General features: G+C 41.9%; 1 protein-coding gene across 6 annotated transcripts in view; it reads left to right on the top strand.

The window, feature by feature from the left end:
- Window positions 1-9,471, top strand: part of LSS (lanosterol synthase) — a 375,740-nt gene extending 366,269 nt beyond the window's left edge. For 5 of the 6 annotated variants that reach the window (XM_033947192.1, XM_033947191.1, XM_033947187.1 and 2 more), the window contains exon 22: window positions 8,771-9,471. In XM_033947192.1, coding sequence (XP_033803083.1) covers window positions 8,771-8,908 — 138 coding nt within the window. In that variant the 3' untranslated portion in view covers window positions 8,909-9,471. The remainder of the gene's footprint in view (window positions 1-8,770) is intronic. The other variant, XM_033947188.1, reaches the window with a different exon arrangement.
- The last annotated feature ends 4,546 nt before the right edge of the window (window positions 9,472-14,017 follow it).

The raw sequence follows: 14,017 nt of genomic DNA, 5'->3' as shown, positions 1-14,017 counted from the left end.
CTTATCCCCTCTTTTACGAAACTGCGATAGCAGTTTCTAGCGCGGGAGCCGTACTGAATGGCCTGCACTGCTCCCGACGCTCATAGGAACTCAGTGAACATTGGGAGCAGCGCAGGCCATTCAGCATGGTTCCCCGCACTAGAAACTGCTATCGCAGTTTTGTAAAAGGAGGCTTTAGTTAATGACATTTTTAGAACTATATTTTAATTTTAATATTATAATTTACGTTGCAATTTTACTCTGTAAACTGATCAGATAGTCGCTGATGGTCGGTATATCAAATACAGAAGAAACTTGGAAAGATAATTTTTCATGTATAATGGAGTGCTCTATAAACAAAAATCGAGAGTAGCGATGAGGGCTACTTTTGCCGCCTCGGTAGCAAACCTTTATATGTCTTATTTTTAAGAAGCATGGATTTATTATTCTCCGTTCAAGCATTGTATTTTCAGATAGTTTCGTTTTATTGATGATATCATAGTCTTATGGAAAGGTGAAGAAGAAGATTTGAAGAAGTTTTTTATTTGGTTAAATTCATGTGATGAGTCCATTACGTTTACCATGAATTACTCAACAGAAACAATTAATTATTTGGCTTTAAAGATCATTCAAAAGAATGAACATTTTGAGACTAATGTTTACATCAAGTCAACAGATAAAGACACCTTTTTAAATTACCGTAGTATCATCCAGTAAATCATTAGCAATAACTTACCTTTTTCACAATTCTTAAGGTTAAGAAGGAATTGTTCAACTTTAAGCAAATTTAAACATCCAGCAAAAAGATTTACTTTGAAGTTGAAAACCTCTGGATATCCTGACCATGTAATTAAAAAAGCATTCATACGAGCAAAGTACTCTAATAGAGATTTGCTATTGGGGGTCAGACAGCAAAGACAAGATTCCAACGAAGATATTCAAATGTGTGTCTTGAGATACTCTGCTCATTGTAACACAGTAGCCAATATTTTGAGAAAAAATTGGACCATAATGCAGGTCAATCCAGTGTTTAATTATTACTTTCTCTAGAAAAGGCAATTCTTAAGAAGCAATTTGAAAGACATATTAAGTTCAGCTATGAAAAAGACAGAACAAAAAAAACACTAATTTCTTACCACTGGGTCACTACAATTGTCGATCATGCAATATTCAAGTTTATTAGGATTTTATATACCGCCTATCGAGGTTATCTAAGCGGTTTTTACAATCAGGTACTCAAGCATTTTCCCTATCTGTCCCGGTGGGCTCACAATCTATCTAAAGTACCTGGGGCAATGGAGGATTAAGTGACTTGCCCAGAGTCACAAGGAGCAGAGCGGGATTTGAACCCACAACCCCAGGGTGCTGAGGCTGTAGATCCAACCACTGCGCCACACACTCCTTCCACACACTCCTTCATCTGTGATGTTACTCTCCAGATCAAAGACTTTATATAATCTGGTCGATGGTAAGACTTACAGGATATGGCATTTCCTGAATTGTAAAACTGACCATATTGTTTGTTATAGCCTGTCCTTTCCAGAAATGGAACGTAAGCATGTCAACAAGGCCATTTAAAACAAGAATGCTTGAACATAAATCCAATTTAAAGAGAAGAAAGCTGAATGCACCAATTGTTGAACATTATATTGAATTCAATCATTCTTTTGAAGAGCTGAGATGCTTTTGCATCGATAAGGAGATACAGCATTGCCGTGGCAGGAACCGTCAGCAAAAGCTATTACAAAGAGAAGCCCGCTGGATTTTAAAACTGAGAATTTTAAACAGGCTTAAATGCGCATGCTCGGCGTTTGTTGGGTTGTCAGTGCCATTTTTAAACGAATTACTTACTTGGTGGCCAAAGTTTAAAAATACGCTCACTTCCATCAGCTGAATATTGACTGATAAGTTAACCAGTAATGGTAGTCCTATATCTTTTGATCTGGACATACCTCTGAAGATACATCTTCAGTGTGAGAAGATACTATAACCCAGAGAACAGATCCCAGCGACAGGATCACTACCAGCTACTCTAAAGTGATACTCTGGTTTCTCCAAATCAAGACAACGGGCTGCCTGACGGAGATGGTACATTTTCTAATATCCCTGAAGTTTTTCACTATATATCTGTCATCTTGAGGTCTGCCATTATAGACGCCAGAAAAATCTCCTTTGAGAACTACAGTAGAAGTATTTTTCAGTAGGCATAAGACGCACCCTAGATTTAGAGGAGGAAAACAAGAAAAAAAAAATATTCTGAACCACATTGTGTACTAATATATATCAGGCTCTGCACCCAGCCCCCCTCACTCCCTGCCAGGCTCTGCATCCAACCCCTCACTCCTTGCCAGGCTCTGCACCCATTCCTCCTCCCTGCAGGCTCTGCACCCTATCCCCCCTTCCCTAGCAGGCTCTGCACCCAACCCCCTTCCCTCCTTACCCTGCAAGGCTCTGAACTCAGCCCCCTTCCCTGCCCTGTACCCTGTCCCCCCTTTGGTGGTCTAGTGGTAGGCTGTGACAGGCTCATTAAAAAATCTCCAACCCGGAAGTAAAACTCAGCAAAGTCCTAGAAGTGCCCATCTAAGTGAGAATCATCTCAGAACTCTAAAAAGGAAGGTAAAAGGGCTGAAAATATTGTCAGGGAACAATGGATACCCTTGTGCTGCTATTGTAGACCATACTTACTCCAAACACGGGAGATCATCCAGGAAACCATAGTGCCCTTGGTTGGCACCTGTCTGTGCTGGGTTCAGGAAGAGGCTTGATTTCCATCCACTCAGTCCATTTTCTGGGTCGTGCTGGACTAGCAGCATGTTGGGCCAGGGATCAGCCAGCTGTGCGAGCGGCATGCTGTGGCGGTGGTGGCGCACTGCTTCTTCCCAGCGCTGAGCTCCTCGTAGCAGTCCTTCTCGGTGGCAGAGGCTCCAACTCGGGCAGCCCTTCTTCCTGGCACTGAGCTCCTCACAGCAGCCCTTCTCAGCGGCAGAGGTTCTGACTCGGTCTGCCCCTCCCCTCGCTCGCTCCCTGCAGGAACCTCACAGCCCAACCTGCTCGGCGCGCAGTGCTAGTGGCGACTGACTGGCGCCACCAACTGAGTTCTTCCTCCAGCCAGAGCGCACACGGACTGACATGGCAGCTCGAGCTGCGGTCTCTGTTATCCTCAGCCCACGAGGGAGGCCAGTATGCTGTTACTATGCGCACACCACGCCGAAAATGTCTGTAGACTCTCCATACAGTTTGGAAGGTACGGGCAGTTGGGGAAGGTTACATTCACTCCATAAGACTCACCCTTATTCCACCTACTTTTTGGGGGGGAAAAGTATGTCTTATGGAGCAAAAAATAATAATAAAAAAAAAATATATATATATATATTCATGACCTTTCCCCATCATGCAGATTATAAAATATGTGATAATTAGTACAAAAAATGTAAATAGTCAACTGCTACTTTTAGATTGTTAAAAATGCACTTTATTATTTCTAATTAAGGAAATTTGTGAAAGTTCCTATGATTAAGAATTTGCTGGAGTTACTATTCATTGGCACAATTAAGGTTCTCTGTAAGCTTATTATTGTTATAAGCCATCATAGCAATTTAAATGGTGGTATGGTGACTCATGGAATTCTGAGAGCTCTCCTTTTCCTACATATGTATATTTCATAACAATTGCTTTTTGTTTGTTTGCAAAAATTATATAGCATTTTGGCACAGAACACTTTGTTTTTAGTCTTTCAGCAGTTCTGTTGTATGGGGATACTTTATTATTATTTTTTTAAATTTATATACAACCTGTACCTAGGCAGTTTCTAAACAGGTGTTAATAAAAATTAACAAATTAAACAAAATTTTAAAAATTCTATCTTCTATAATATACAATTATGACACCATTCCAGAACCTTACATAAGAAATGCCTCTGCTGGGTCAGACCTGAGGTCCATCATGCCCAGAAGTCCGCTCACGCGGCGGCCCAATAGGTCCAGGACCTGTGCAATAATCTTCTATACCCTTCTATCCCCTTTTCCAACAGGAAATTGTCCAATCCTTTCTTAAACCCCAGTACTGTACTCTGCCCTATTACGCCATCTGGAAGCGCATTCCAGTTGTCCACCACTCGTTGGGTAAAGAAGAACTTCCTAGCATTCGTTTTGAATCTGTCCCCTTTCAACTTTTCTGAGTGCCCTCTTGTTCTTTTATTTTTCGAAAGTTTGAAGAATCTGTCCCTCTCTATTCTCTCTATGTCCTTCATGATCTTATAAGTCTCTATCATATCCCCTCTAAGTCTCCTCTTCTCCAGGGAAAAGAGACCCAGTTTCTCCAATCTCTCAGCGTATGAAAGGTTTTCCATCCTTTTATCAGACGTGTCGCTCTCCTCTGAACCCTCTCGAGTAACCCCATATCCTTCATAAGGTACGGCGACCAATATTGGACGCAGTATTCCAGATGCGTGCGCACCATCGCCCGATACAACGGCAGGATAACTTCTTTTGTCCTGGTTGTAATACCCTTCTTGATTATACCTAGCATTCTATTTGCTTTCTTAGCGGCCGCTGCGCACTGTGCCGTCGGCTTCATTGTCATATCCACCATTACCCCCAAGTCCCTTTCTTGGGTACTCTCATTCAATAACATCCCTCCCATCGTATAGTTGTACCTTGGGTTTCTGCTTCCCACATGCAATACTTTACATTTCTCCACGTTGAACTTCATCTACCATCTCGCCGCCCATTCCCCCAGTTTGTTCAAGTCCCTTTGCAATTCTTCGCATTCCTCTTTAGTCCCAGCTCCACTAAATATTTTTGTATCGTCCGCAAATTTTATTATCTCACACTTCGTCCCTGTTTCTAGATCATTTATGAATATATTAAATAGCAGCGGCCCGAGCACCGAGCCCTGCGGAACACCACTCGTGACCCTCATCCAGTCCGAGTAGTGGCCCTTCACTCCTACCCTCTGTTTCCTACCCACCAACCAGTTTCTGATCCATCTATGCACGTCTCCATCCAACCCATGATTCTTCAGTTTCTGGAGTAGACGTTCATGAGGCACCTTGTCAAAGGCTTTTTGGAAATCAAGGTATATGATGTCAATGGGGTCTCCTCTGTCCATCCATTTGTTAATTCCTTTGAAGAAGTGCAATAAGTTAGTTAGGTATGATCTCCCCTTGCAGAAACCATGTTGGCTGGTTATCAGAAGTTCGTTTCTTTCCAAATGTTCATCGATGTTTTCTTTTTATTAGTGCTTCCGCCATTTTCCCCGGAACCGAGGTCAGACTCACCGGTCTGTAGTTTCCCGGGCCACCTCTTGATCCCTTTTTAAAGATGGGCGTGACGTTGGCTATCTTCCAATCCTCCGAGATCATGCCTATTTTCATGGATAGGTTGCAAATTTGCTGCAGTAGTTCTGCTATCTCCTCCTTTAATTCCTTCAAAACTCTTGGATGGATTCCGTCCGGACCCGGGGATTTGTCAGTTTTAAGTTTTTCTATCTGCCTGTGTATATCATCAAGGCTCACTTCCATGGATGTTAATTTTTCTGCTTGATTTCCATTGAAGATTTGCTCAGGTTCCAGTATGTTGGTTGTGTCTTCGTTTGTAAATACAGATGAAAAGAACATGTTAAGTCTTTCCGCGACTTCTTTCTCCTCCTTCACCGCTCCCTTCCTGTCTCCTTCGTCCAGCGGTCCCACCTCCTCCCTAGCTGGCTGTTTCCCTTTAACATATCTGAAGAACGGTTTGAAATTTTGTGCCTCCCTGGCTAGCCTCTCTTCGTACTCTCTTTTGGCTTTTCAAACCACACTGTGACATTATTTTTGATACTTCCTGTGCTCCTTCCGGTTCCCTTCAGTTTTGTCCTTTTTCCATTTCCTGAATGAATTTTTCTTATTGGCTATCGTTTCCTTCACTATTTTAGTCATCCATACCGGGTCTTTTGTTGTCTTAAATAATTTTTTTAAACCAAACCTGTTTGAACACAAACACAATTGTCCAGAAAGAGCATTCTACAATTTCACCTCAGCAGTAGAAAAAGTGGACGCCCTAGTATAAGCATAGTGTGCCTTCACTACTCAATCCTGTGATAGTAACATAGCATTCTTAGATTATAATGATTGACCCAGATGATATACATCCAGGAGCTGCTTAAAATACAAATCATAAAGAAGTCACTCCATTAAGGTCAAACTAAATTCAACCAAATTTAATTGTTATATCTGGTAGAACTCTGCTCAGAGACATGAAGGCTGTGTGTGCCGCTCACCACCCAATCATCGCAGTGTTCAATGGAAATACACACCAATACTCATGGTAATTCATTATTTTATCGCTAGCTACTCAAGCTACAGGAAACAGAGATGTTCTACCAGATATAACAATTAAATTTGGTTGAATTTAGTTTGACCTTAATGGAGTGACTTCTTTATGATTTGCAGCTGAATTTTTAGTCACTCAACGACAAATCAGTTGAGTTCATTACCCCTACAGAGATGTTTCCTGTAGCTTGAGTAGCTAGCGATAGAATAATGAATTACCATGAGTATTGGTGTGTATTTCCATTGAACACTGCGATGATTGGGTGGTGAGGCGGCACACACAGCCTTCATGTCTCTGAGCAGAGTTCTACCATATATAACAATTAAATTTGGTTGAATTTAGTTTGACCTTAATAGAATGACTTCTTTATGATTTGCAGCTGAATTTTTAGTCACTCAACGACAAATCAGTTGAGTTCATTACCCCTACAGTGATTTTGTGCTTAAAATACAAAAGCATGAGATGGTACAAGGTCTAATGGACTATAGACAACACCTTATGGTATGTTCTATACAACACCGGAGTTATATACTTAGAACCGGAGTTATATACTCGTATTAATGGTGATTTCTTACTTTTAGAGGCCCTTTTACTAAATGCATGCCAACAAGTCCATAGGTATAAAATGGGTTTCTTAGCACTTAGGAGCTGATTCTGCAAATGGGCATCCCAATTGTAGGTAGTGGTAGGCATCTTACCTCTGAGTCTGAAAGCCAATCGGGATGCACTTTTTTTTTTTTTTTTCCAAATTCCCCAAGGCAAGACTAGGTGTTTATCACAGGTCTAGTAAGATGTGTAGGGACACTTAAGCTCGCCCACGGCTGGATGTGGGCATGGTTTTGCCCGGAAATGGCCTTGGACAAGTTTAAGCATCTCTCTAGAGCCACAACAGATGCCTGAAATGTAGGCCTGCAAAATGCTGGCCTACATTTCACTCCTAAAAGTAAACGCATCCTGGGATTCACCAGGGAGGGGCCTAAGGACCTGATTGGTCCAGATACCTAAGGTCTCTCCCTTAGGATGGACCTTAGGCACCTGGGCCAATCAGGGTCTTACGCTTCCTTCCCAGTTTATCCTGGGAGTGGTCTAAGACTGATTGGTCCAGATACCAAACGTCCCAGGATACACAGGGAAGGAGGCCTAAGGCCCTGATTAGCCCACATGCCTTCGCGATTTTGTATAGGACGCCTGTGTCTGATTCTCAGCTGCTTCTTAGGTTGCCGCCAATTCTAGTAGCAAGCGTTAAGCTTTAGTAAAAGGACACTTTGGTTTGCTGTCAGTATCTTTTCCAATTATATAGGGCTCCTTTTATTAAGCTGCAGTAGAGATTTCTACCGTGGTCCGGCGAGGTAACTGCTCCGACGCTCACAGGAATTCGTTGAGTGTCGGAATAGTTACCTTGCTGGGCCGCGATAGAAGCCTCTACTTCAGCTTAGTAAAACCAAGCAATAGTTACTAAGAGAGTGGGAAAGACTTAGCAAAGTTTAAATTTAAACTGTGTCGTGTTAAGAGGTTAGATTAGGAATTTATTAATAAGAATTTACTAGACCTTCTTATTAAGGGATAATGAAGTTAGGAATAGGATGTAATAGAGTCCTAGAGCCTTGCACTCTCACACTTCCTATCTCTCATTGCATGCCAGCTCTTAGCAGCTCATTCTGCTAAGCTCTCTCTACACTACGCAGACTCTGCAAGAAGATTTTAGTTAATAATACCAGCTAATCCTAAAACCTAACTACAACCCATTCTTTAAAGGGAATGAAAAACTCCTTTGATGCTTCTCATCTAAGGTGAGTCAGCTAGGCAAGGAATCCTCAATATGAAAGTTATGTGACATGCATCATTGACAAAAAATAGTGTGCTCTTTCCTATACAACAGACTGTATAGAATTTACCCCCTCTTTTATGAAGCCACATTAGGGGTTTTTTTTTAATCACCGGCCGCGGTGGTAAAAGCTCTGATACTCATAGGAATTCTTTGAGCATTGGAAATTTTACTGCCATGGCCGGCGATAAAAAAAAATCCCCAACACGGCTTCATAAAAGGGGGAGTTAAGTTTTAAAACTAGCTAATTATAATTAGGGTGTTTGTTTTTAATTTTTTACAATAACTAAAAGAAATCTTCCTATTTAAACAAAAGCAGGCGTGTTATAAAATGGATAGAATTATCTCTTTAGTCCTAGATGGGAATATACATATTTAGGATAATGTGGGCATCAACCTTAAGTAGCAAACATACAGCCCTCATGGGGCAGTAGACTTTACCAAAGGAGTAGTACAGTTGCTAAAATCTGATTTTATCAAAGTTTGGTCTGATCAGATAAATCTGATCAATTTCTTTGCCTAAGTGGTAAGAGGAAAGTACAAAATGATAGTGTATTTGGATTTTAGCGAGACTGTTGTGCTATCCAAACCTGTTTATGTTTCCTAATTTACTCATCAACTCATATCTTAAGTGTTTTTATTTCTTATCCCACAGGAAAATGTTTCTGGCGTTTTTAACAAGAGTTGTGCAATCAGCTATACTTCCTACCGAAATATCTTCCCTATCTGGGTGCTGGGACGTTTTTCCCGTCTTCATCCTGGGAGCCCACTCGCTGGCAAGCTGAAGATCTGACATCGGTGATATGTGGAAATGCCTATAAGACGCTGGTCTTTCAAATTCAACCACCATTCCTCATATCAGACTATTGGACTCATAGATTGAACTATGAGTTTTCATTCCTGTATCAATGTACATATGATTTTTTATTAACAAAGCTGAGAGAAGGTAGAAATTGTGAAGCTGTGCGTTGCGGACATCCTAAGTCTATGTGAAGATGCCCAATTAAAACTGTAAGAGGTGAATCAGAAAGCAAGTAAAGGCTTTTCTTTTTATGCAAGAATATTTTTGAATATAAAAAAACTATAGCTGGAAGATTTTAGTCTTTAGTAAGGTTAACTGTAAGGGTTTATTAGCCTCTTTTTAATATTTTATTGTATGTTTTTGATGTAGGTGAGAATAGTATGTATGTTATTTGTAAGCCACCGAGAATGGTAGATGGTACAGGGCAAAAGTTTTTTTAAATAAATTAGCCAAGATTCTTAATATAATTGCTCAGCAAAATATATCCAGAGACATTTTCTGCTATAAACCCAAATAAAGATTTTTAGCCTTTACTAAGGTTAACTGTAAGACAAGTATAGAGTTCAACCAAATTTATTTGGCCAACTTTAGCCAGATAGCACTGAATATCAGTGCTATCTAACTTAGATATAACAATCTCCCAGGAACACAGCATTCTCTGCAGCATTCTATCCCTTTAAACTTTATTCAAGAAATTAATTGCTCATTTAGCAACAGAGGAAGGAGGAAAGAAAGAAACTTCAGCCCATCAAACTTGTTCCAAGTCAGCCAAACAAACCCATTCAGATATGGGGGGGGGATTCCTCCTTGGTTCTTTCTGATTTGCTGGAAAGGTGGGTGTAGTATGCAACCACTTTAAATTATTATACAATTCTGCAATAGAGGAAGCTCTTCTGAAAATATTCCATAATTACTCCTGGTCTTATTTTCCACTTCATATAACTCTAAGTACATAAGAAAATAAATTGAGCTTTGCTGAAATACTTAGTCAACTCACCGATTATCTTGACAAATTCTCTCTTCTTCAACCATTTCAACATGGCTTCCGCTCCAACTTTAGCACAGAAATTTTGTTGATTTCTCTTCTCTCTAAAATTCAACAAATCCAGTCCCAAAATAGATACTCCATTCTACTTCAGTTTGACTTATCTGCAGATTTGATGTTGTTCATCACAATATCCTTCTTCAGTTGCTTTCTGATATTGGTCTTCACCAAATCGTTTTTGACTGGTTTTCTAAATTTCTTAGATACCGTTCTTATTCAATACATTTTAAAGGCAATACATCTACCTCCTGGCAATCTTCCTGTGGTGTCCCTCAGGATTCCCCGCTCTCATCAATATTATTTAATCTTTACATGACTACTCTTAATAGCTTCGAGCTGTTCACTCATGAAATCTTATTTACTTATGCAGATGACATCTTTATTTTGATAGAGATAGAGCCGGATATTACTGACTTAGTGTCTAAAGTAAATCTTAGCATTTCCAAAATCCAAATGTGGGCCCAATCCGTTCAGATGAAACTTAACGCGTCTAAGACAAAATTATTGTGGCTAGGCCCTAAACTTGATTGCCTTCCTAGCTCTGTAGCTAGGAAAATGGTGGGAAAGAAACTCAACGACAGCGCAAGGAAGATGGAGTCCGTAGAAAATGCCTGGACCATACTCAAGGGCACAGTGCACGAAGCACAGAACCTGTGCATCCCCAAGTACAGGAAAGGGTGCAAAAAAAATAGAACAAAAAACCCAGTGTGGATAACAAATGCAGTGAAAAAGGCAATAAGTGACAAGAAAGCATCATTCAAAAAATGGAAAAAGGACAAAACAGAGGCGAACCAAAAGGAACACAAAAAACACCAAAAGGAGTGTCATCGAGTGGTTAGGAAAGCAAAAAAAGAATATGAAGAGAGACTGGCAGGGGAAGCAACAAACTTCAAATCATTCTTCAGGTACGTTAAGGGGAAGCAACCAGCAAGGGAGGAAGTGGGACCCTTGGATGATGGGGACAGAAAGGGAGTGATAAAAGAGGAAAAGGAGATAGCTGACAGGCTAAATAAGTTCTTCACGTCAGTTTTCACGAGGGAGGACACAACCAACATTCCGGAGCCCGAGGAGATCGTAAAAGGAGAGCAGGATGAAAATCTGGTCCAGCTAGAGGTGAGCAAGGTGGATGTCCTCAGGCAGATAGACAGGCTAAAGAGCGACAAATCGCCAGGTCCGGATGGCATTCACCCAAGGGTACTCAAGGAACTAAGGAACGAAATAGCAGAGCCACTTCGACAAATATGCAACCTATCCCTAAAAACTGGAGAGATTCCGGAAGACTGGAAAATAGCAAACGTCACGCCCATCTTCAAGAAAGGCTCAAGGGGAGACCCAGGAAACTACAGGCCGGTGAGCTTGACCTCGGTCCCGGGAAAGATGATGGAAGCACTGATTAAAGACAGCATCTGGGAACACATTGAAAACAATGGGCAGCTAAAGTCGAGCCAGCATGGCTTCTGCAAGGGAAGGTCATGACTCACGAACTTATTATACTTCTTTGAGGGGGTAACCAGCCAGGTGGATAAAGGGGAATCCATAGATATCATTTACCTTGACTTCCAAAAAGCCTTCGACAAGGTGCCACACGAAAGACTACTAAGGAAGCTATGGAACCATGGGGTGCAAGGGGAGGTCCACCGATGGATCAAAACTGGCTGGCGGACAGGAAACAGAGGGTTGGAGTAAAGGGACATTACTCAGACTGGCAATGGGTCACGAGCGGAGTTCCACAGGGGTCGGTGCTGGGACCGCTCCTATTCAATATATTCATTAACGACCTGGAAGCAGGAACAAAATGTGAGGTTATTAAATTTGCGGATGACACCAAACTATATCGCAAGGTCAATAACATGGAGGACTGCAAAGATCTACAAAAAGATCTGACAACACTGGAAAAATGGGCCAAAAAGTGGCAAATGAGTTTCAACATAGGAAAATGCAAGGTCATGCATATAGGGAAAAAAACCCGATGTTCACTTACAAAATGGGGGGATCAGCGCTAGGGGTGAGCGACCTTGAAAGAGACCTGGGAGTGATGGTAGACACAACATTGAAGGCGTCGGCGCAGTGTGCCACGGCCTCAAGGAAAGCAAACAGAATGTTGGGTATCATTAAGAAGGGTATCACGACCAGGACAAAGGAAGTCATCCTGCCACTGTATCGTGCTATAGTGCGCCCGCACCTGGAGTACTGTGTTCAGTTCTGGTCGCCGTACCTCAAGAAGGACATGGAGGTACTTAAGAGGGTCCAGAGAAGAGCAACTAAGCTAATAAAGGGCATGGAGGACCTCTCATATACTGACAGACTGAAAAAGTCCACTTCAAATGCATCAGCCTAACTTTCAAGATCCTCCACGGCATCCTTCCTCCATTAATTCCACTCTCCTGGAATTCCTCGAATCGTAGTACCTCCAGACCTATCCAAAAATCGAAACTATGCTGCCCCTCACTAAAAGACATTTCCCACCCAGGAAAACTGGGGTCTTCCCTCCTCTTCAGATTCACTGAGCTCTGGAATAACCTCACCTCCCCCCTTCGGAACCTGAGTGCTCTCCAACCCTTCCGCAAACATCTGAAAACCTGGCTTTTCTCTAAAATCTAACTCTCCCTCCTCTCTGACTTTCTAGCTCTCTTACATTCTTCTTCCCTCCGATCTTCATCTAACCCTTTCCCTGGAGTTCCTTTCTCATTACAATCCCTGTAAACCGTGCCGAGCTCCACGACCATGGAGATGGCGCGGTATAAAAACCTAAGGTTTAGTTTAGTTTAGTTTAGCTTTTCTCCCTGGAAAAGCGGAGACTTAGAGGAGACATGATAGAAACCTTCAAGATCATGAAGGGCATAGAAAAAATAGACAGGGACAGATTTTTCAAATTAAGGGGATCAATAAGTACAAGGGGGTACTCAGAGAAATTGAAAGGGGAGAGGTTTAGAACAAACGCCAGGAAGTTCTTTTTCACACAGAGGGTGGTGGATACATGGAACGCGCTACCAGAGGATGTGATAAACAGGAGCACGCTACAGGGGTTCAAAGAAGCTTTGGATAGGTACTTGGAAGACAAAGGGATTGAGGGGTACAGATAAGAGTAAAGGTAGATTATAGGGATGGGATTAGAGGTAAGTTACAAAAATAAATCAGGGACCACTGTTCAGGCACTAGGCCTGATGGGCCGCCGCGGGAGCGGACCGCTGAGCAAGATGGACCTCTGGTCTGACTCAGCGGGAGCAACTTCTTATGTTCTTATGTTATCTTCTGCAAATCGAGTTTTCTGCTAAGATCCTGGGAGTTCTTTTTGACTCCTCGCTTTCTTTCAAGGACCAGGTCAGCTCTGCTATTAAGAAATGTTTTTTCAATCTATGCATGCTGAGAAAAGTTAGACACCTTTTTCACCAATACCACTTTTCCATTTTGGTCCAATCGATTATTTTATCTCATCTTGACTATTGTATTGCCCTTTACCTCGGTATTACAAAAACTTGTTTTTCCAGATTACAATTGGTCCAGAATACTGCTGCCAGGCTGATTTTTGGGAAGTGTAAGTTTGATCATGTGACACCATTGTTCTTCAATCTCCACTGGCTCCTTGGGTTCATAGACAACGGCGCGAAAGACAAAAGCGCGCGCCGACAATTGAACGCAGAGCGCGCCGCCCTGCCGCTCTAGATTACAGTTTTTAGGGGTTCTGGGGTTTTTTGTTGGGGAACCCCCCCCAGTTTACTTAATAGACATCGCGCCAGCGTTATGGGGGGTTTGGGGGGTTGTAACCCTCCACATTTTACTGTAAACTGAACTTTTTCCCTAAAAACAGGGAGCGCTAAAAACAGTAATTTAGAGCGGCGCGGCAGCGTGCGCTGCGCTCAATTGTCTGGGCGCGCCTTTGTCCTGGCGCGCTTTTGACCTGACACCGGCTCTTTGTGTATCTTAGAGTCCAGTTCAAGTGCGCCTGTGTTGTTTTTAAAATTCTTCTTGGTATTTTCATTCCTTTAGTTCCTTTATCTTGGAATCTTTATAGATTCTCTTTTGCAAGAGGAGATCAACAATTTAAGCTTTCCTGC

Source organism: Geotrypetes seraphini, chromosome 5 (assembly GCF_902459505.1).
Source record: "Geotrypetes seraphini chromosome 5, aGeoSer1.1, whole genome shotgun sequence".
NCBI lineage: Eukaryota > Metazoa > Chordata > Amphibia > Gymnophiona > Dermophiidae > Geotrypetes > Geotrypetes seraphini.
Note: the sequence above shows the minus strand (reverse complement) of the source record. Positions and strands in the feature narration are given on the sequence as shown.